This window comes from Chaetodon auriga, chromosome 13, assembly GCF_051107435.1.
Source record: "Chaetodon auriga isolate fChaAug3 chromosome 13, fChaAug3.hap1, whole genome shotgun sequence".
In the NCBI taxonomy this organism is placed as follows: Eukaryota; Metazoa; Chordata; class Actinopteri; order Chaetodontiformes; family Chaetodontidae; genus Chaetodon; species Chaetodon auriga.
In genome coordinates, this window is record NC_135086.1 from 23,584,202 (window position 1) to 23,608,499 (window position 24,298).

The 24,298-nt window shown below is 41.2% G+C and overlaps 1 protein-coding gene across 1 annotated transcript in view; it reads left to right on the forward strand.

The window, feature by feature from the left end:
• Positions 1-212: 212 nt before the first annotated feature.
• The window catches only part of kcnh3 (potassium voltage-gated channel, subfamily H (eag-related), member 3), a 156,880-nt gene continuing 132,794 nt past the window's right edge, over positions 213-24,298 (forward strand). Inside the window, exon 1 of the mRNA XM_076746505.1 lies at positions 213-603. Coding sequence (XP_076602620.1) covers positions 528-603 — 76 coding nt within the window. The 5' untranslated portion in view covers positions 213-527. The remainder of the gene's footprint in view (positions 604-24,298) is intronic.

The following is a 24,298-nucleotide window of genomic DNA, read 5'->3' on the forward strand; positions in this document are numbered from 1 at the left end:
CTTCTTCTTTGTCCCTCATCTCCACTTTGAAACAGGACCACAGCTCGGCAAGACCTGAGAGCCGTCATGTGACTCTGCATCTGCTCTCAGTTGTGGCAAGATAACAACGCAACGAGAGAGAGAGAGAGAGAGAGAGAGAGAGAGAGAGAGAGAGAGAGAGAGATGAGGAGGAGCTTACTGCGATAAGATTCACTCCACGCACCATCAGCATCAAAAACTTGCCGTCTATCCATCAATCCTCATCGCACTTGCTTTTGCCAGCACTGCTGTTTTAATGTGTTTTTTGCCGTTGGAAGGTGCACAGGTGCATGCTACGGTTAATACTCGCTCTTTGCTGAGTTGATTATGGTCACAACCCCCACGGTGCCAAGGTGGAGCCACCGCGCGTATCTCGGATCGGTGCGCTTCTCCAGGGGCTGGGATGCGCACCGGGCACCTCTCGTTTCCTGCCAAGTTTCGGGTCTGAGCAGGAGTCAAGCGCTGGCCAGGGGCGCCGAGGCAGGAGGACCCCCTCAACTCGGAGCAGAATGCCGGTGATGAGAGGGCTGCTGGCCCCACAAAACACCTTCCTGGACACCATCGCCACCCGCTTCGATGGCACCCGTGAGTAACAAACGACAGCTTTTTTTAATTTTTAAATTTTTTTTATTTATTTATTTTTATCCCTTCTACCACTACACACCACTGAAATATAGGCTACTTCATGCAAACAGTTTTTTTTTTTCTCAAAACAAAGCCAAAACAGTAGAAACAAATTAACTCTATGGAATAGATTACAAAGCCTTTATGTCCCTAAATTCATTTAGGAATGTAGGAGAGATGCAACTTTAAAAGTTGAAAAGATACACACCTTCTCACTAATGAAGGAGGACCAGTTTTGTCAGTATGTTCAACGTGACATCTTCCGCGAAAAGGCAGATTTCCTCAGAAGACACAATGTGCTGCACAAGGAGAGGTCAAGCCATGCTTTAACATGATGGGCTACAAATAAAGCACAGCGTTAAGTAAGTTTTACAAATACATCACGTGACAGCCAGTATTCTGCTCCTCTACTCTAATGATGGCTGTATTGTGATGGCAACTGAAATGTTTTCTGCTGGATGCAACTCAATGCATTCAGGGATTTTTTTTTTCTTTAAGGCTAACTGTGCCTCCAGTTGTAGTTTTGGGACAGAGCCTACCTTCAGTTCCAGTGTGCACCATTGTGTCTGTTTTGCACACATGTCCGGGCCCACTTTTGTACTTCACCTCTAATAAGCCAACACAAATCCAGTTTCCTTCTGATTTCTATCAGAAAACTCATTGCATGGAAGCAGTAGCAGTTTAAATGATGCTGGAGAAAAGGAGGTAGGATGGTAGGATTTTTTTTCTTTGGCGAGGGTGTCTTGTGAACAGATGCGATGAGCAGCCCGTGTGTGTTTGGGCCCATGCTGGGTAGGTGGGTGGGTGAGATATGCTTATGTCGCGTTTGGGCCGTTCATCTCTCCTTCTGCGTTGATTATTCAGGGCACCGGGAGTTTGTGTTAGTCTGCGAGTGAGGCGAGCCAGTGTCTCCCCTAAACCAGTTATCTGTGACAGTATGATGGAAAGATTATTCGACCATGCAGCAAGTAAGTTGCTTAAAGGCAGATCCCAATCTCACTCAAGGTTTTTCCAAGTCAAGTCTGCTCCTACACTGAGAAAACACAGTGGCAATAGTGTCTCCTGCTTGTGACTACAGGACATTAAATTGTTCTGAATCAGAATCAGAATCAGAATCAGAATCAGAAAAAGCTTTACTGCCAAGTACGATTTTACACATACAAGTAATTTGTTTTGGTGATGTTGGTGCATGACAAATCTTCTAAAATTAAACTATTAAAAAGTAAAAAAAATATAACAATATAAATATATACACACTCTGACTCTGAAAGACAAAGTTTGTTGTTAGTCTTGTCTCTGAGTAAGGGTTCAGGGTAGATCTATCTGTAGTGATGACAAAAAGGAACAAATAGTTTCTCTCTGCTGTATTGTCCTCTCTCTTCACACTCATCTCTCTACTGTTAGGGGTCATATGATAGAGTCTACAAATCTGGTCTATCAGTGGTTGCCAACAGGTGGCCTGTGGGCCACATCCAGCCGCCAGAGCTTCCCATCTGGCCCACAGAATATTAATGAATTCACTCACCAGTGGAAGACGCCCAGTCCATCCTGAGAGGTGGTCTTTATTTTCATGCCAACCCCTGGCAACGGGCCAAAAAGTCTGTAACTCATAGTAGGCCCATGCTGCAGAACAGGATTATTCCCCAACTCCATCCTCTCTACTCTGTGGACTCACTATCAAACCACTTGGCTCCCAGGCTGGCCATTCCCTGGAGCCAACAGAAGCACACTGGCCAGACTATAAGAGGTAACTCTGGAGTTGTCGGAGAATCACAAAGCACAAGAGGTGCCACTTGGGTTTATTTTTGCTGTTTTGATGCTCAAACAGATTATTTTTGTTTGCGTCCTAGGATCCTGAAGAGGAGATTTTTCTTGAGATAAGGACTCCTTAATTTTCTGTGGATTTTTTAAAGAGTCTGTTCACAGGGATATAGGCTAATAAACATAACATTAATTAGAAAGTGGAAATATCAAAGAATAATGGGCTAATTAGGCCTCACCACATGTACAGTACACACGCACACACACTTACACACACACACACACACACACACACACACACACACACACACACACACAGCACTCACATATGTGGACACACGAATCAGCAGAATGTAAATCCTATTCCTTTTCATGTTCTTTAGATTAACCCTCATCGTGCGAAGAGGTGGACTAAACCCAGCTATTTTTCTTTGAGTGGCTAAAACACAGGCTTTCTCTTTGCTGAGGTGCTGATAATTACACTTCTCCAGCAGTACATGTGCAGTCATTGTAATTAACTCACATGGATGTCAAGAATTCATCCCTGGCCTTTCTGCTTGTCAGCGGAGGAAGGGGGGTGAAATGAGAGGTTGTGGGGGTGGGGAGGCGGGAGTGTGTGGAGGATGGTGGGATGGGAGAGTATGTGTAGCTACTCCAAGGGGAGGATGGGGAATTTTGGATGTCTAAATATAAATCCATTCTGGGTCTTGCTGTGACAAACATGCAGCTATGTCTTTTTAAATGGTGTGACATTAGTTCCTCATTAAAGCAGACACTTCAGTGAGAATGGAGGAGAAGGCCAGTTATGTGTCTGTCTGTTCAGGTGATGGAAGCTTTGTGTGCCAGTGAATACTGCTCTCTGTGTGTGTGTATGTGTTGTTCTGTGAAAAGGCTTTTTGTTGTGATGTGAATCAAATGGCAATCATGATTACTTTAAAAAGCCACTCATCTCTGCCAGAGCCCCATCTGAAAGCATTTCATTTTCTCTCGTTGAAGACTATTAGCTGCTGTTGTCGCTGCTCTATTGTTTTACGTGGCTCAGTTGACTGAATGTGGAGTTGAGAAGTTCTTGAGACACTTTTGATTTTTGTTTTCCTTTGTACATTTGCTCTGACTCAAACAGGACACCGAAGCAGGTAGAAGGTAGAAAGTGTGCACAGGCTACAGGTGCAGGGCAAAATCAGCATCATACAGTGGGAAAAAGAAAGAGACTGCACAGTGAATTCACAAAGGCCCTTGATTGCCTGATGGAGGCCTTGCTGATACATTAAAGGCCTAGTCCGCTTTGATCAGTGCTCAGGAGTTTGTAAATTTCATTGTTAGCACTGAGATCTGACTTTTTGACTCCTGCTGATACTGACTTCCTTGGCACCAAAAAATGAGCCGATGGCCTGTGGTGACCAGATGTTACTACTGTAGGACAGTAACGATCACTGAATTCATCAATTATTCGGCTGACAGAAAATGAAAGACCAACTATTTCAATATTCAATGAATTGTTAAGTTATTCAGCAAGCAAACGTTCCAGACACTTGCTAGTTTCAGTATTCTCAAATGTGAGGATTTGCTGCTTTTCTAGTTTTCTATAATTGTGAGTCATTGATTAATTGAAAAAAAAAAAAGACCAATGAACTGATAATTTGTTTCAGCTCAAATGAACACAGATAGAGAATTGGATCGGTGCAGCTCTGTTTCTGAAGCCTTCCACACGTAAGTGCTGCAGTGAATACACATTATCTCATCTTTCAACATCCTGAAAAAATTTGTGTCAGATTTCAGTGGTAGTATTTCACTGTTACAATGAGATTACAGCGGGGATTCGTATCGTAGGCAATTTCTGACACTCAGATGCTCTTATCCAGAACCACTTATGATGCACATGCCCCAGTAGATCACCAACATCACACAGAAAAAAAAAAGGTTTGGACCTGTTCTGATTGGAGAGATCATGTAAGACAAGTGTGTACAATTGTTCTCACGGTCAAACACACAGGAGGTCACACACACACAAACACACACATACCTTAATATGGATGTGCTGCATCACACTGCAGTTCGACACCAGACATCAGTCTGAATCATACACTTGGAGAAATGTTAATTATTTATAGAGCTCTCTTATGATATATCCAACACCTCTCAGAATGGCATGACAAAAATAATACACACACACACACACACACACACACACAGACACACACACAGACACAGACACACACACACACACACACACACACACACACACACATACGCACAGTCGTGTTTCCATCATTTCTGGTTACATTACATAGATTTACATTAATTTCCTGGAGACTTACCCTAACTGTAACCATAATCACTACTTGCCTAACCCTCACCCTAACCTTAACTCCAGTCTTCATCGTAAGATTTAATGATTTACATTATGGGGACCTGCATTTGGGACCTTTCCTTAAAAAGAATATGAGCCCCCACAATGTGACTGTATAAACAGGTTCATGGTACATGGGACACACACGCACACACACCTTGTAAACAGAAAATCTGCCAGCTGACTACACACCCAGTAGATGTCTTTTCATTTCTTTCATTTGGCAATCAGTAGAGTGGAGGTCTAATTAAAAATCAAAAAATCATTATTTTGATTTTGTTAATATGTGAAAATTACAGTCTGGATGAATTTGGGGAGTGAGAGCAATGAAAAAATGAGTCCTCCAAGATTTGCTCTAAACTTCACACATGTTTAATCAATCTCCATTTGCTGCTGTGCTCCCCAGAAAAGGCAGAAACTGAGTGGGACTACACCAGTCAATTGGTCCTATTAATTGAGTGGGTCTTGGCTTGGTCCTAATCAGGTTACAGTTACAGCACTCTGCACTGCATAAGCTGCCACCAGCCTGCTTGCACCCTCTCCTTATCTCATGCTTCTTTTATAATCCAAAAGGGGATTTAACTGAATGAAGAAAGGTCAACAACATGATTCCTAGTGTGACAATTCATCTCAGTATTGTACTGTCATTGTTGAAGATGTGACCTTTTCTGACCAACAAGGAATGATTTTACAGAAAGGTTCAAGTATTTTTTTTTTAAAATAAATGACAAATCTGACGTGTTTGCATTTTATTTTTTTTCCAAAGTGCATGTACAGTGTAAAACGTTCCATGAATCCTTTATTTATCTAAGTCTCCTGGTGTCAGACTGTCCATTTCCAATTAATCTATTACACCTACTCTATTACAAATAGAAGACAATTCAATCTGCTGGGAAATGGATGTCTTTAGGAATTCAGTCCTTATGTTGCCAATTTTGTAGATCATTTTGATCCTGATTCATGTGCTACATCCTTAAATTGAGTTGAATTGATTAGCAGCAAGTCAATGATAGTGTTACAGTACTTGGACTGATAAAGAAGTGAATTTGTCAATGGAAATGGAAAAAAAAAGGTCCCTCATATTTACAAGTATAGAGATCAGAGCACTGCACCATTTTTTCTAACTTTAATGATCTTTCACCTCCATCTTCTCAGTCTTATCACACATAACAGTCACTTTGCCACAAAGGCCATTAGCTCCAGTCACAGAGAAGTAAGCTATATCACATTCTGTCTCTCTCTAACAGCTAAGATAACTCAAATTATCTCACATCTCTCTCCTCTCCACCCTTCATCCCTCACTGCCTTTTCCTTCTTTCAGTCTTTCATTCATTGCCTCCCACCCTGTCTTCTTCTTATTCACTTAAGGGTGGGGTAGGCAGTATTTTATTTTATTGCATCATTGGACAAACAATTCAACAATAGCCTTTCAGCATATTGTAAGTCAAGTGGTCTTAGAAAAACTTGACTTTTGCACCTCCTCTTTGCTCTGTTTTCAGGTTTCAGGCTTCAGAAAATCTAGCCTGTGATTGGAGACAGGCTAGATTGGTTCAATCACAGGCCATTTCAGACAGAGAGTGTTTATATAGGCTGTTCTACAAATGAAGATACCATGCACGTCCCTTCAGATGGTGAAAGCCCGATTCAATGGTAGAAAATCCTCTAAAAAGTCCCGCAACTTGCGTTAAATCTCTGATACCTCCTTCGCCTTCAACAGCATATTATACGAACATGTGCGTGAACGTGTTCCACACGGAGCTTCGGACTCATTATGTTCGCTGCCATGTGCTCATGTCTAGCAAGGAGGCATGATGACAAACAGGTGGGAATAACTTTTGAGGGAAGACAGTGGTATATGTGTGTGTGGGTGTGTGTGTGTGTGTGTACAGCTACCTCTGGAGCCCAGGGCTCTCTGCACTAGGGCCGTGAAGCGCTGGAGGGGCATCTTTGAGAGTTGCCGTGAGAGGGACTGGGGTCTTGGCGAGAGCAGGAAGCAAGAGGTTTTGCAGGGCAACCGACTCCTACTGGCATTCAAACTTGTGGGTTTGGTGGGAGGGTCTTAGCCAGGTGCTATGAGGCAGCAGAGGGAAAGGTGGAAGGTTTTGCATAGGTTTGCACAGGTTTTGCCTACTGCTGCCGTAATTTGGAGAATGTTGAAGCGCATATGTGTAAGTGAGAAAATGAGTGCACAAGGCTGCAGGGAGAAAGACTGATACCACTTCTCTATGTGTGTGTGTGTTTGTGTATCTGTGTGTATCAGTGTTTGTGTATGTTTGACAGCACAGATTAGCAGTGAGGCATTGTTGTGTCTCAGGTGCGTGGTTCCCCTGTGGCGCTTTGTGCTTAAACCCCCTCCTGGCTTCTCATCAGGCAGGAACAGATATAATGATAGACCTAATAATGGTTTGGTTTGGCTCTGTCACTTTATGGTATTAGGAGGCTACAGCCATCGTATTTTACACCACATAAAAATACAAGACCAGATAAAAATAGTCAACACTGTCCTCCCTTTTATAATATTTTCCTCATAAATATCCTGTATTTTTAACAAAGAAGATGAAGGGTGAACATGAGATGGATGAACTACCTGCCAAAAATCTAAAAACTTGTGCAAGTTTCTCTCCAAATGGGAGGAGGTTTACCCGTACTTAATGAAGAACAATGTCACTCAAACTCATGCTCTTTGTAAAGTATGACACACAGATTTTAGTGTATCACACAGACGAAAAAGCAACACATCTACCAGGCATAAATGCACCAAAGAGGTGCAGAAACATGCTCCATGTATTGTCTCTGCCATCCATTTTCCTAATCACCCTCTGCTACAGTTGTCTCTCTCAAAATCACAACTGAATCATGATGTCAGTGATGTGTACATATACTTCAAGTCATAAGTAATATGCCCTTTCATGTTTTCATGTGTAGAATGCAAGGATGTTCACAGCATTTCAATTTCACTTGATTCTCACCACCTAATTATAGCCATTACTTAATGTATGAAGTAGTTAACCGAATCCTTGATGCTCTGATATTTTAAAGCAAGTGGCTGCTTAGTGGTGCTTTTAGGATTCACTGTATGTATCCTTGTCTAGATGTATGTGGACATTGGTCAGGGTGGGGGCACCCTGCCCTTATCTTCAAATCCCAGTGTTGACAGGTTGGGTCTGCAGCCATGCTAGCAGCTTGGTGAGGCTGCACTGAGACACAGCAATGCTTTGAACTGAATACTAATGTTAGTATGGAAACATGTTCACAATGACTTTTATAACATGCTTATGTTTAACAGGTCTAATGTTTACAGCGATCACCATATTAGTTTAGCATGTTAGCAATTTTAGCACATTACCATGTGTGAATTAGCACTAAACACAAAGTTGCATACAGCTTGGTATCCGTTTTGATGCTGAAGTTTTTCTGGGGTATGGGGCATCAGCTGTGATGTGACAGGTCCTAATTAAAGTCAGTTTCTTTGTCAACTGCATTACAAAATGAGTGTTTCAGCTCTCAGTTACATTCATGTAAAGCTCTCAAAAATCACGCATTGGATGTGGGACACACGCATTTCAACCCGTTCACACGCTCACATGCCACAACTTGTATTTCTCACGCAGAGAAATTACCAGGATAACGCCCACCAAGTTGCTCCGCTATTTTTTATAACAGTGGAACAGGTAGAGGAATTAGTGATGTGTCGGTCGCAAACGAAATGGCTCTTAGAGCCAGCTCTTTGAATTGAGCGGTCGGAGCCAGCTCCTGCCTGGGAACCAGAGAGACATTTTTTTTCGACTTTTTTCTGTTCAAGCCACATGTGATTGGTCAACTACATGATGTGTGGTGGCTTCTGTGTGTACGCACTGAGCAGGAGGAGGAGGGGCAGGGGTTACAGCAGACACAGCGCGCGCGCGCGCACACACACGCACACACACACACACACACACACACACACACACACACACACACACACCTGCACTAAGAAATGCTGAATTAAATAAATATTTTTATTTGGACAAATTTATGTGTCATTTATCAGATCAGACCCCCGTCCCCACCCCAACCACCACCCCCGTCACCGCCACTGCAAAAATCTCACTCTGAACACGTTCAAAACTTGAGAGCCCTGATGTACGCACAGTGGGTTGTTGAGTTTTTAGGGCACCAGCCCCATGTTATGTCTCACACAGTGACGTATACCAGCGGTCCCCAACCACCGGGCCACCGACCGGTACTAGTCCTTGGGCCATTTGGTACCAGGCCGCACGGAGAGACTGAACAAAAAATATTTTATTGATCATCACAGTCTGACAGAAGTTTTATTTTGAAAATCAGGTGCATCCACCTGTGCCTCTGTACACATGTACATAGGTCTTGGTCACAGGATACGGTAGTAAAAAAGTAAGCCCACAAGCTAGCAAAAATGAGTAAAAAACAAACATCTTTGGAGAGCTTCTTCAGAAAGGGGAAAAGGCCAAAATGATGTGTCAGAAGAAGAAGAGCCTATAACTGCCAAGAAAAAGACAGCTGCATTTAAGAGACAATATCAGCAGTCCTACTTAAAATATGGGTTTATCACTTCAGGTGATTCTCATGCACTAAGCCCGCTCTGCGTAATATGTGGTGACAGGCTCACAAATGAGGCAATGAAGCCTTCTCGTTGAAGAGAAACAACTGCAGGGCTCCCACTAATTACAACTACATTCAGCGTAATGGTGAGTTGTATTTTTAAAGATTTGTTTTTATTTGTTTCTATGCTGGTCCATCAAAAGATTGCTTTATGTGAAACCGGTGCATGGCACAAAAAAGGTTTGGGACCGCTGACATATACAGAGTCTAAATTTAGAGAACAGAGAGCAGTGGTATTGGATCGGTACTTGGTATTGGAAAATACCCGAGCAAAGGTATCAGAGTGGGTATTTGGAAAGAAAAGTTTGATAGGTGCATTCCTAATGGCAATGCTAAACAACAAAGCAGATTTTAAAAAAGAAAAGAAGCATTAAGAGAGCACATATTTTAATCTGTGATGTGGAGCCACTGTTAACCATGAACCATGTTAACCATGAATCAGTGTCACTATAATGCTTGTGCAATATGGATACGTTATAGAGTGCCAAACTGTTAGCACATCCATATAAAGCTCATTTCAAAAAGGTCAAGAGGCAGACTCTCATAGATCCTCAAAGGCATATTGTCAGTAACCTGCCTAATGTATCACCATTAATGGGGTCATTGCTGTCTGTGGGAGAGTACGCCATGTGCACAAATACTGTTCAAAATCACTACAGTAACATTTGAAATGGCCTGTCTCAAAATGTTTTGCAATTATACATATAGCATCATACAGTGGTGGAATGTTGCTACAGATAGTGTGTTATATTGATGTGTGAATGAGTGAAAATCAGCAGAGGTGAGTACAGTGAATGTGAATGATCGTGGAGAGCAGGAAGCATGAGGTTTTGCAGGGCAACTGTCTCCTCCTGCTGCCATTTAGATTTGGGGGATGAATTGATGTTGTGGGAAAGGAAGAATGGAATAGATAGCGCTCGATAGGTAATGGGTGGAGGAGGCTGTATGAAGTAATCAAGTAATGGTGTGGTGTACTGCACTGACAGATATGATCAAATAGCGAAATGGGAAGAAGACTCAATGCGGTTAAGAAAGGAAAAGGATGGACAAATTCAGCATGTAAGCAGAAATTTATCCTAGATAATAGTAGCAACGATAATTTGATTCTGATGGCAGTTTTCAAAAACAATGTTACAAAGTGTTTTACAATAACATTGAGAATAAGAATGTCCAAATAATTATAATATGTTTATGGAATGGATTTTAAAAGAGGACAGTGGCTTTGCCTACAGAGCCAGTTATCCTCAGCGATCTTAACCCTGAGATGGGGGGGAAATGTTCAGTAAACTTCTGAAAGGCGTAATACTGGAAGCTTTGTTGTGTCTCTTCTCTGCAGTCAGTGGCCTCGCACGTAACTGCAGGTACTCCTTCTCCAACCTTTACTACTGCTAGTTTACTAATCCTGCAATACACACTCTGACTCATAAACACTTGAGACTTACATGCCACATTGCCTGTATAATATATCTCACAAAGTTATATGAGGCCTGATCTATTAGATATGTGGACTGTAACTGGGACAGAGCAATAATAAAACCATTAATTAGACCTGCTCTTCAGCGCATTTATAATCAAGAGAGCTCTCAACAAAGTGAGCATGCTTCATTATTTCTGAATTCTGCTTTTTTGCACTTATGCTGTGCCTGCAGCCAGATTATGAAGTTTATAATCAATGATGAGAGAACTGAATTAGGTCCTTAACAGATGGACTTTCCATTTCCACTATTCAGACCCTGAAAGGCTCCTGGAGCCGGAAGGCCTACAGGGGTTGTTTTCTTTTGCTTTTGCACTCACTGAAATACACATACATCTCCTCTCTCAATCTCTCTCTGTCACACACATACACAGTCTCTCTGGTTGAAGGAGGTCGCATGCATGAAAACCGTGGGTGAGTCGCAATCAATAATGACCCAAACAGTCATATATTATTTACAATGGCTGTCTGTTTAAAACAATCAATATAGATGCTTTCACCACCCACCTGCTAATGACTCAGTGGACTGAGGCTGCAGGTAAGACCATAACGTAGAGATATCTGAAAGCAAAATATGTAATGCTAAAACATTATTCTTAAACATTATTCCAAATTATAAAGCACCAGGCTTAAAGGGCTGGTAACCTATTTCTTTGACTGGTTTGGTTTTTTTTGTCTCCATCATTCTCTCTTTTATGCAAATATTTTCAAAATATATCTACTGAAAAATATGGACAGTTCTCTTGATGGTGTAATCACAGCAAGCATTGTCAGTTCAAAATAGTGAAAACTCAAAATCAGCAGTGCCACAGTCTACAGCGTTCAACAAAAATTTGCTCCAGTGAGGTCATGAGGTCCTTTACTCATTATTGTCCACATATTTTTGATGGAATCGTATCGCACTGTTGGACTCATGATGGACAGTTTCAAATTGCCTTAAAAATTGCTGAGGATTTTAGCTCATCACATATTGTCCAAGCATGTACATAGATAGGTGTACTATGAAGATTCCAAGGTTTATACGCTGCAGAATTGCACAATGAAATGCAGTTGTAGCCCCCTCCATGCTACACATACAGAAAATGTATAAGCAGATATTTAAATGCTTAAATTAGAAATGAGTAAGTAACAAAATAAGCAATAATTTATTGTTATTGTAAGTAGTGTTTTATTGTATTGTAATATTATAATCTTGTTTTTAATCTTCTTCATCTATTAGCTGCTCCCATTAGGGGTTACCACAGTGGATCATCTGTTTCCATTTCTTGCTGTCCTCTGCATGTTCCTCTGTTGCACCAGCCACCTGCATGACCTTCCGTACAACATCCATAAGCTTCCCTTTGGCCTTCTTGTTTCCCTTTTACCTGGCAGCTCCATCTTCAGCTAGTGTCCCACAATATACCCAGGATCTCTCCTCTGCACGTCCAAACCATCTCAGTCTCTTTGACTGGTTCCAAAATGTATAACCTGAGCTGTCTCGCTAATACACTCATTCCTAATCTTGTCCATCCTCATCACTCCCAACAAAAGTCTTTGCATCTTCAACTCTGATCTCACTACCATTTTATAAACCTTCCCTTTCACTCTTGCTGGTACCCTTCTGTCACAAATCACTCCTGATACTCTTCTCCACCCACTCCACCATACCTACACTCTCATCTTCACCTCCCTGAACAGTTGATCCCAAGCATTTAAACTCATCCACCTTTGCCAACTCTACTCTTTGCATCCACACCATTCCACTGTCCTGTCATTCATACATGTGTATTCTGTTTGCTCCATCTGATTTTCATTCCTCTTCTCTTCAGTGTATACCTCCACCTCTCCAGGCTCTCCTCAGCCTACTCCCTACTCTTGCTACAGATCACAGTGTCAGCTGCCAACATCATAGTCCATGGAGACTCTCACTGATGTCGTCTGTCAGCCTGTCCATCATCATTGCAAACAAGAAAGGGCTCAGAGACGATCCTCGATGTAATCCCACCTACACCTTGAACTCATCTGTCACTCCTACCACACACCTTACCACTGTCATACATTCCTAATACATATCGTGCACAACTCTGATGTACTACTTTGCTACCCACCTTCCTCATACAATAACACACTTCCTCTGTAGGCACAGTCAAGTGCTGTCTCTAAATCCACAAAAACACAAATCAGCTCCTTCTGACCTTCTCTATACTTCTTCATCAACATTCTCAAAACAAACATCACATCGGTAGTGCTCTTTCCTGGCATACTAAACCATACTGCTACTCACTAATCATCACTTCTGCTCTTAACCAAGCTTCCACCACTCTTTCCCATACCTGCATGCTGTGGCTGATCAACTTTATACCTCTGTAGTTACTGCATTACTAAGTGTGTTCTGCACATCACCCTCATTCTTGAAAAGTACACTTGTTCTCCACTCTGCATGCAACCTCGCAGTTTCCAAGACTGTGTTCAACAATCTAGTTAAAACCTCTCCTGCCATTTCTCCTAAACATCTCCATGCCTCCACAGGTATGTCATCTGGACCAACAACCTTTTCACTCACCATCCTTTTTCATATATGCCCTCACTTCATCCTTGCCAATCTGTCACACACAAGTTCTTTTCTCCTTGCTTAGTGTCCAACCTCTCATACAACTCACCGTCAACCTTTTCCATTGCCTCTGCCAGTTCCCCCTTGCCTTACATCACATCCCCTTGTGGTCCAACTTTCTTCAGTTCTCTGCCTATCCCACTTCGTCTTTGCCAACCTCTTCCTCTGTATACTTTCTGTACTTCCTCATCACCAAGTCTTGTCTTCCTTCCTCTGTCGAGATGACACACCAAGGACCTTCCTAGCTGTCTTCCTCACCACTGGCACCACCACCACCCAGGCATCCAGCAGCTCTTCTTTACCACCCTGCGCCAGTCTTAACTCCTTCCCGAACTCCATTCCTCCTTTTTCAACTTTCACCATTTGATTCTTCGGTCTGTCTTCACATTTTTTTTTTTTTTTTTTTTTTAATTCTTGATAGATCACCATCTGATGCTAGCTTGCTACATTCTCCCCTGCCACCACCTTTCAGTCTCCAATCTCTTCCAGGTTGGTTGCACCTCCTGCTTAAGGCATAGTCCACCTGTGTGGAATGTCCTCCACTCTTATATGTCAACCTCTGCTCCTCCCTCTTCTTGAAATATGTATTCACCACAGCCATTTTCATTATTTTTGCAAAATCCATCACCACCTGTCCTTCCACAGTCCTCTCTTTGACACCATACCTATCCATCACCTCCTCATCACCTTGATTCCCTTAAACAACATGCCCATTGAAGTCTGCTCCAATCAACACTTTCTCCTCCTTGAGTACATTCTCAACTACTTCATCTATCTCACTCAAGACTGTTCTTTCTCCTCCATCTCATACCACACTTGCAGTGCATATGCACTGTCAACATTAATCATCACACCTTCAATTTCCAGCTTCCTAGTCATCACTCTGTCCAACACTCTTTTAACCTCCAACACTCTCTTGATATATTCTTCTTTCAGGATTACCACTACCCCATTTCTCCTCCCATCCACACCATAGTATTACAGATTGGCCACACCCACTGTTCCTGGCCTTTCTCCCCTTCCGTCTGATCTCTTGTACGCACAGTATATCCCACTTCTTTTTCTCTGTCATATCAGACAGCTCTCTCCCTATATCAGCTAAAGCAACCCTTTCTCATTCCATCACGCCCTGGGCTTCTCATACAGATGCACAATATACCCTTTAGCATCTTACCTGTCAGAAAGCCTTTTTGCCATAAAACATTTTGAACACATGGTTAATGTTGTGTCACAGTTTGGCAGGCCTTAGGCACCAAAAGTGCTTGGTTAGGTTTAGGAAAAGATCATGGTTTTAGTTAAAATAAGTAAGTTTATGTACGTAATAAGTAAGTTCATTACTTAGTTAAAGTAAGTCACCATTGACTTGTGCTTTCAAATAGGTCTCAAACCCCACCGTCCTGGGTGAAATGGTAAAGGTAAGTGGACTGTATTTGGATAGAACTTTTCTAGTCTGACAACCACTTGAAGCACTTTTACAACACAAGTGTGCATTCACTCATTCAAATGGCAGCTAAGCCACCTGCTCATTCTGAGCGTTATCCATTCACACACACTTACACACCGATGGCACAACATTGGGGACGATTTTGGGGTTCAATATTTTGCCCAAGGATACTTTGACATGTAGACTACTGACAAGAATTGGTGATGGAATGAGGAAGTACAGAGGTACAGAAAGTATACAGGGATTGAACCACTGACCTTCTCATAGGTGGACAACTGCTCTACCTATTGAGCCACAGCTGCCCCCTGTCCTGTGTAAATATCTTTACATATGTGACATAACTTACGTACCTTACGCAACTTAACTTTAATGTTGCAAGTGCCTGTACTTTTCATATGTAGGTTCATGAGGAGGGCAACTCATAATTTACATGCATTTTCAAGAGAAGGTTTATGATACTAAATAACCTTTCTGCTGACAATCAAATTACTTTATAATCAGGCTCAGTATTTGGTCAATCCTGTAGGGGCTCTTGAAATGAGCCAGAGGAAACAGATGTCAAAATGTCAAGTTGAATTTTGTAATCCCTTCTTCACACTTGATCATTCAATTTGTGTGCAGTTGCTCATTTTAGACCAGGGGACCTGTGATAGACCCTTCATGCTTTTTACTGCAGAATTGTCAAAAGCATAATTGGAATGTGCCATGGTCAGGTGAACTGACAGATTGGCAGAGTGAAGCATCCAGAGAGAGAGACAAGTAGAAAGTACAGACAGACAGAGAAGCAGACAGTGCTACAAATAGACATCAAACCAGGTGGCCAATGAGGATGTCACCATGTGCATAAGAAATGAGGGAAGCAAAAGACATGAGTGTGCAGGATGAGAAGGACAGAGCATGGGAATGTAATAGCAGTAAATGAAAGTGATGACACCAAAGTAACAGGGGGTATATTAGACTGCTCTGAAGCTAATACATTCCAATTGTAAGCAGATGAAATCAAGCTCCTGGTTTATTAGATGCTGGACCCACCAGAGCAGATAAAGCAGCTATTAGATTGTCTTCAAATGGTTCCTAGCAAATTTACGAAAACCTGTTTTTTTTATGTTGCCTCGTTTAGGCTAATTTCAGCACCAGCTCACTGATGTGTAGTATATCTAAATTCTCTATCTAAGCCACAAATGTAACAAATGAATGCATGAACAAAAATTTGTCATTTTACCTCTCAGACTGCTATCCTGAAAGGCAGCTAATTATTTGCAGTCCTGCAGTATTTCTACAAGCACAACTTTGTTATTTTGTAAGACTTCTGAAGTACTACCTAATCATTATCTGTGGATAGGTATTGTAAGACAAGAAACATTAAGTTGTATGGTATTTTAAAGGAGAGAGATTTAAATAGATAGAAAACAGATAATAGATGAAAAAATTTTAATTGAAAAAAAGAGATGAAGGTTTACACATTCATAGTATATTACTAGACCATACACACAATTTGTGCAAATATTTCTGTAAATAAATATATGTGTATACAAACTGTATGGTAGTCCAAAAATACTGCCAACTGCATTATATGGTGAAAAGTATATGCAAACACTTTCATGTACTTTTGGTTTGGGGTAGTTTTTGATAGTTTTAGCTAAGACCCTTAGTTCCAATTAAGGGAAATATTAATTGTACAACATACAATACTATTATTGTGTTCTTCTAACTTTGAGGGAACAATTTATGTTTGTCCCTTTTCTGTTTCAACATGACACTATCCCTGTACACAAAGGAAGCTCAGTAAAGAAATGGGTTTCCCAGTTTGATGTGGAAGATCCTCTGGGATGAGCTAGAACATAACCAAACAGGATGTAGGATAAGAACATCCAAAAAACAAGAAAGAACAAGAAAGGACAAGAATCAGACAGAAATTTGACAACACCTGAATGAAGATCTATGTTAGATCGAACAGTTACTCAGTTACATATGAACAGGCACATAGGCCGTATCACCCAACTTCAGCTATCAATTCCATCCATGCTCAATGAAAGCAAATCCCTGCAGCAAGGTTCCAAAATCTTGTGGAAGAGTTTTGTGGAGGCTGTTATAGCATATAATGCCCATGGTTGGAATTAGATACCTGCATACTTTTGCCATGCAGTATTAATCATTACTCGATCTCATTTTTAAAAGCTCCAAATAGCCACATATACAAGTTACACATCTATCACATCTATAGACATTGTTGCAAGTAGAGTTGTATGTCTGCCTCCAGCTGTGCACACTAGTAAACCTAATGCCAAACTGTACCTTGGCGCATCAATGACAAATCCCTCAATTTACTCTTCTATGGTCTTAAAATATACATACAAGCCATGCAGCCTTAAACCCTGGCTCCCATCCAGACTGTAATTACTTGATTTCCATCTTCTATATACAGTGCATTCATATGTGGTGACTTCTGAGTCAAAGTGCCAATACTACTCCAGGGGACAGATACAGCTGGCTGAATTAGATGCCAAACAGTGTATGATGTGTGAGTCACTGCAGTACTAATCTGCATGGATCAGAGGGTGTTTTCATATTTTGCCTCAATGAGGTGGAAACCATGTTGAAGTCATATGAAGTGACATAGTATTCATTCTCTGATATGATATAGACACCTACCAGACGTCCTATAGCAACACAGAGACCACTTTTGTCTTTGGAATCAGTGGAAAAAAAAATCTTACAAATCAGTGTCAACCCTTGTTTAACTTTTGGCATATTGGCCTTCTTGTGCTCATTTCAAAGCCATAAGAGCAACATACTGTACAGAAGTGAGATGCTGTGGGATGCACAGAACTCTAAAGACACCAGATGGAAGCTGAGGTCCCCCAGGACATCTTCCTGTCTCTTGCTTCAAAACAACAGTCCTGCAGGCAAACATACAGAACAGTACACATATGGATACACAGCCCTTCTATAGCCATAGGATATCATTCTGTCAAAGATGCAAATATATGCATAAACAAGGACAAGAGAGAGGACACAAAGTTTCATAAGCATTAGACATTTATTTAGCAAGACTTTGTTTACATAACTGAAACATTCTGATGCACTGTCAGCTCAAGTTTTGATGATTCAAAAATGGGTGAATCATTTCTGGAGGACAGTCTGAAGATGCAGTGTAGCAAGTTTGGTTTTAGAAGGATGCTATATTCCCACCATCAGGACTATTAGTCCATAATGCCTGTTGATGAAGTTTGTCATGGGACTGGACCTATGTGCAAACGTAAGTTTATTTTCACATATATGTCATTACTATAGTAGTGATACCAATCAACAAAATGTTATTTATATGAACCAAAGATTTTTATTTTGTCATAAAGTTAGGCTATTTGACCATTCACTTCACCCTGTGATGTCACCATCCCCCAACAGATAACTGGCTCACCACTACTTTTCAGACAGCTTCCAAACAAAGAGATATTTCCAAGGAGAATGGGTCTCACAAGTTAGCTGCTGAACCACCTGCTTTGTTTTTGATGACCACCCAAACTCCATCAAGCAAGAAAAGAGTATGGCGAATATGGAACAGTTGGAGATGCAGGACCAACACATGAGGTCTCAGAGCACACAAAAGGGTCAAATTATAGGAGGTTTGAGACAAGCAGTGACAACAAGGTTTTTGTTTGCAATTACATTACCAGCTCAGGTTCACATAGACACACGAAGGAACAGACAATCATCTTGATCCGGGTTTTGGAGATGCAGTAGAAAATAAAACCTTTCCAAAAGGACAGTGTTGAGAGACTTACCACTTTGATGAGTGATCAAGAAGAGGCCGACACCAGGGTAGCGCCACATACCATCCACCTGGCCAACACACACAAGACTCATCATCAAGTGCGATGACAGTGGCATCCTTGTGTTGTTCTTTATTGTGCCAGCTGCAGCATGTTTGGCTCATCTTGGGTCCTAATGCATACAGGCAAAGAGAGATTTGAAGATATTCTCAATGTTCTAGTTTCCCCTCGTAACAACCCAAATGCTGGTCTTGCTTGGACTTGACTTTATCAAACATACTGTGTTCTGAACTTATGCCATGCTGAAAATCTTTTAAGTGGAATCTACAGGGTAGGACAGTTGACACAGAGCCCCTTTTAATTTTAAGTAAAAGGGCTTTGCTCAGGGAAGAAGAGAGTGTGGCATATGGCTGAGTTAAGGTGGTGCAGGGCAGTTGGAATCTCTTCAGTCAGTCAGTCAGTCAGCCAGACAGTCTTTCAAACAGACACTATGTCAGAGCCAAGTGGCCCAAACAGGACTTGGCAGCAAGTGCCTGGGGACTGTCACTCTATACCTCCAACCTGCTCTGTGAGGATGGTCGAGACATTGAACAGCCTTTTCAGAGATTGCTGCCATGAAGGTGGCCCATCAGCCTCAAAGAAACTGTTTTTGTGTTTGTCAGTGAATGGTCACACTTATTTTGTATTAAGCATGTGTTCTGTCCTTTTGTTTGTTTTTGGATTGGTAGATGACCATAATATTGCATCATTAACCTGGTCACTACTCTCCAGTTTGCCATCTCTCTCCTGCTTTTATATAATTGCAGCAAATATTGACTTTGGAGAAGGCCTGTCTCTCTTCTAGCATCACAAGGCCGCGACTAAGCAATGTTCCAATAAAGAAAAACAATGCTGTTTTCCATGGCAGGGCTCTGGGAGTGGCAGCTGGTCAGAGAGTCGACTGTGAAAAAAAATATTGGATGCACCTGTTACTGGACAAGACAGACTGACTTGTCTCTGCTTTACTATTGTAGGTCTCAAAGACAGTCAAGCCGCAGTTCTTGTTGTTTGCTGTGTTTTTAGCCTCTTTTATTTTCTTCATCTCAAACTAAGTCATCTGTGATTCAGTAGTTTATGCAATACCATACTGCTCAATTATGAAAGGATATTTGCTGAAGAAGCAACACAGGGGCATTGTTGAGTTGCATATATCTGCAGTTCTCAGGCAACTTATGTCATCAGAGGGATTTATTTAACTAGATAGAGATGCTGGCCAATAAAAAGAGCTGTTGTGGTCAAATACTCTCTATAAGTAGATGCTATTAATCCATCAGCTTTGAGTATGTTGGGCTCTGACAGCAGCCCACCTCACATGTGACATACATTTGGAGGGAAATATTATTAATACATATTTTTTTTAAATTACATGGATATAAGAATGGTAGGGCTTCATTCAAGTGTCTTTGTTCGCACCATGACTGTCTGTGTCTTTATCCCAAAAGGATATGATGCAATATGAGTCTTAACCTCAGCAAGTGTTTATTTTATTCCTTATCATTTGCTTCTTATCCTGGCCTGTCAGTTCTGGGGAGATGTAACAGTGACTGACTGTCCCTCTTAACCCCATAGCACTTCATTGCCAAACTAATTGGCTGTACGTGTGAATCCACCCAAATTTGGGTACATTTTGTGTGTGTAGGACTTTTTCATGTATTTCATTTGTGGCTTAAAGCCACTTAAAGCTTACAACTCTTCCAGTACTTCGTGTACCGCCCAACACTGGCTGTATGTGCAACCCCATCTCAATTCTCAAACACAGATGTCTTGTTGTGCTTCTGTCTTTTGAATAGAGCTGGAACTTTGAGGGTGTCATTTTTTCTTTTGGCTTTTTGTGCACTGGATTTTTCCCAGTTAAACTCGGTTATAGTCATTTAAAAGAAAAGTTTATTCTCTGAGGCAGATTAATGTAAGATCGAGTACCATGAAGCTCCTGTGTAAAGGCATAAACGTCAACAGCAATTAGAGGAGTTTCCCCTTAAATTCACAAGAAAAATCAAAATTCCTCAATGAAAATTATGGAAATATACCTGAAAATGGCACAATGGCATGGCATAACACAATAGGCGTAATGACACAAAAATAAAAATAGTGTGTTCATCAGTAGATTTCTTGCAGATGTGTTTCAAGTGAGCTAAGTCCTTTTCCCAGAATGCCTGAAATTTAGACATTCATCTCTGTATTTCTGTGTTGTCCATTTCTCCTTGCTCTCATTGCCAACAGACAAAGTTGTGACATCCATGGTTTATAAATATTTATTTTAAATATATAGGAGAGGTCAGTTAAAATTAGGAAACTTGGAAAAAGTGGGACAGTTTGCTTCACGTGGATATCGAGAGCTTTTACATCTGAACATCCAGCTGTTCCTGCAGCTAACCCTGACTGTGTGCTAGCTGATGGGTGGAGGAGTGACCTTGAAAATGTGTCCAGGATACCTCACACTAACAACCATGTGTGTGACACACTTAATGTGAAACATGGAAGAGTAGGCTTACCATCATAGTCATTTTATAGATTTTTATTTTTAGAAGTTTGACTTGGAGTGATTTTTTTTCAATAATCATATACTCATTTATTGTGTTGCTTTGTTGGTAGTATGGTGACACCTTGGACTTTCTTGTGTATTCTTGATAGATTTGTAGATGATGTAATATCCTTCTAATGTAAAGTAAACCAATATAAACTAATACTAAACTGCAGGTAACCACAGCAAAGCCCCAAACTCCTCATGCCATGTTTTCCATTTTATTAGCTATTGTTTACTGTTGTGTTGCCATTGAAACAAGATGACCTGCTCTCCAATCTTCCCCTGCTTTGCCCTTAACTCATCAAGAATTCACAGCACAGACACCAAATTCTAATCTTCAACCAATCTTTCAATTTTCTCTCTTCCACAGAGTGCTCCCCTTCCGTTTATCTCTCATCAGGCTGTACACATTATCCACAGAACATTCAGAAATTGCTTTTTATCATCGTGGGCGTGTGTGTGTGGAAGCTGTGTGTGTGTTTCTGTGGATGTATTTTTCTATTGGGGGGGGGGGGGCGCAAAACCAGGAGCCCTCATGGGGTTTGACAAATTTGTGGGGACCAAAACTCTGTCCCCAGAAGTGATGAAAACAAGGTTTTGTGTGTGTGTGTGTGTGTGTGTGTGTGTGTGTGTGTGTGTGTGTGTGTGTGTGTGTGTGTGTGCGCGAGCGTGTTTTTGTTGTACTGTAGTGACAGTGACTGAAGGAAATGTTTGACTGCTACTACGGCCATGTTGGGGGAGATACTGCATGTGAATCTGCATTAGACATGACTGGAAACATTCAGGCTACACAGGTTCATTGCGGCTTCTCCCTTTCCCTGACACCTGTCACACATTTAGTCTTGTATTGTGTGTGGAAGCCGAGGATGGCCCTCCTTGAAAATATTTTTTTGGGTGCCATTACCTCAAAATCACGGGTTAATTACTTTATCTCGAGATACCAAAACTCGTTTTCTTGTGATAATGGTTTAATTTGTCTTGTTATTTCGAGGAAACAAAAGCCAATTTCTCAAGATAATTTATCATGAGAAAAAGACTTTTCTCTGTTTCAGCCAGCAGCTGCTTAAATACAGCCTATTACAATGGCAGACACAGACTGCAGAGAGACTACATCGTGACCCCCACAGCATCTTCTCATAGCCTACAGACACCTGTTGACTTTGAGCCTGGACATTTGTCAGCAAATGTATATGATAGCTAATTTAGAGGGATGTCATGTGTACTTGAACGAAAATGCATCACACCCACAATCAATGAAGAGGTGAAAGATTTATTTCCTAGCAGGTGAAAGCTGCTAATAATTGATGAGGCAGTGCTGGAAGTGGGCAGATACTCACTGTTACACAGTATCCACAGAATCCACCGAGCTAAGTGCATCCTGGCTTAATGACTTCATTGTACACTAAAGCTAGTGTACATAGTCTACTATAAGATGAAACAAACTTTTGTTTTCTGGTGACAATAAGTTGATTCTCTTGTCATCTCGACATAAGAAAGCTTGTTTTCCTGAGATAACAAAATAATCAGCTCATGATCTTGAGATAATGAAAAATAAAAATAATAATAATAAAAAAAAAAGACAAACTCCAGTCTCAGCTTCTATACTTTTGTGTGTACGTATACATATATGTGTTCGGGAAAAACCTTTGTGTGTTAGTGTGCCTTAAGGGCATGGTTCAGTTGTCTGTAGTGTTAATGCACATGGCTCTTTGTGAGTTTGTGTGTGTGCATGTGTTAGTGTTAATTTCATTAACGACAATTATGACTGAATATGTCCGTCAAGGAACTTTTTTCCATGAGTCAGACGAGATGACAAGATAACACCATTCTCATTAAACATTAACCATGACTGTATCAGCGTGTAATATGAGGAAAAATAACGAGACAAAATGTAGTTTAATTGTAAAAATAAAACTGAAAACTGAACCAAAATCTCGCTTTATGTTTGTTAACAAAAGAAAGTGGATGTTTCAGCTAGACTGCAGGTTTAAAGTAAGAGAGTCGGCCTGTCAGCAAGAAACATGACACACTTCCATTCAATCACATGGGAGTCTGACGAGTGTCGCGCTTGATATGAATATCAATTTTCCCTGAAACATTTAGACGAATAAATGATTTCCACTGTTCAAAAGACACCATGTAAACACATTTCTGGGTTATTAAATAAATAATTCACAATCAGAATATCAATAAATACAGATGCAAGTAGTGAATATATAATTTCCCCACACTCTGCCAGTAGAAACAGTTCTTGTGCCTCTGAGCAGGACACAGTGCACAGTATAGATACAGAGTGCAGGTTGTTCTTCATGTGCAGGTGTTTGTTCAACAGGTGATGGCCTACAAACACTGCTGCTCTGGCACTGATAACTGCGAGTCTTTGTTAGTATTAGTACAGTGCACATGTGCAGACACAGTCTCTACAGCTGTTAAAGCCGACTGACAGCTGATCCACTTGCCACTGTCATGAGAAACATTGCTTCAGGTGACCCCTCCGAGGAAAAGACATCTCATTTCCCTAAAAACACATTTCCTTGGCTCTTCTCTCCTCACATGGTTTCGTTGTGTCTCTTCATGCATCCTTGGTGGGAGGATGCAATTTCGAGACTTTGCATGTTCCCCACTTGTTCTTAGTCAATGCCAAGCTGCATAAGAACTTTGCCCCCCTAGTTATACCCCGTTTTGTGAGCACAGACTTTGACCACAGACAGATCCAGCATCTCTCCACTGATGCCTTTGCTAAGTGTGCTTCTATTTGAGGCTAATTCAGAGACATTGACACATAAACTATTCTGTGTACATTGCTGACTTTCACATACTAATCTTTCGTCTAACTGCCTCTACCATTGTTCCCTGCTTTGCTTTTGCAGACATCACAGCCATTTTCTCTACCGGGCCTGGTTTAACACCCTGTGAATTTAAGTGATATATAGCAATGATGAGTGAATGTAACATAATGTGTGCATAGTTGTAGTATTTGAATTACGAAAGTTTGTTCCACTGCTGCTCGCCCTCTTGAACAGCTGTTTACTGAACCACTGGGATTTAGAGCCTGGAGTAATGTGCTGAAAGGAACAGAAG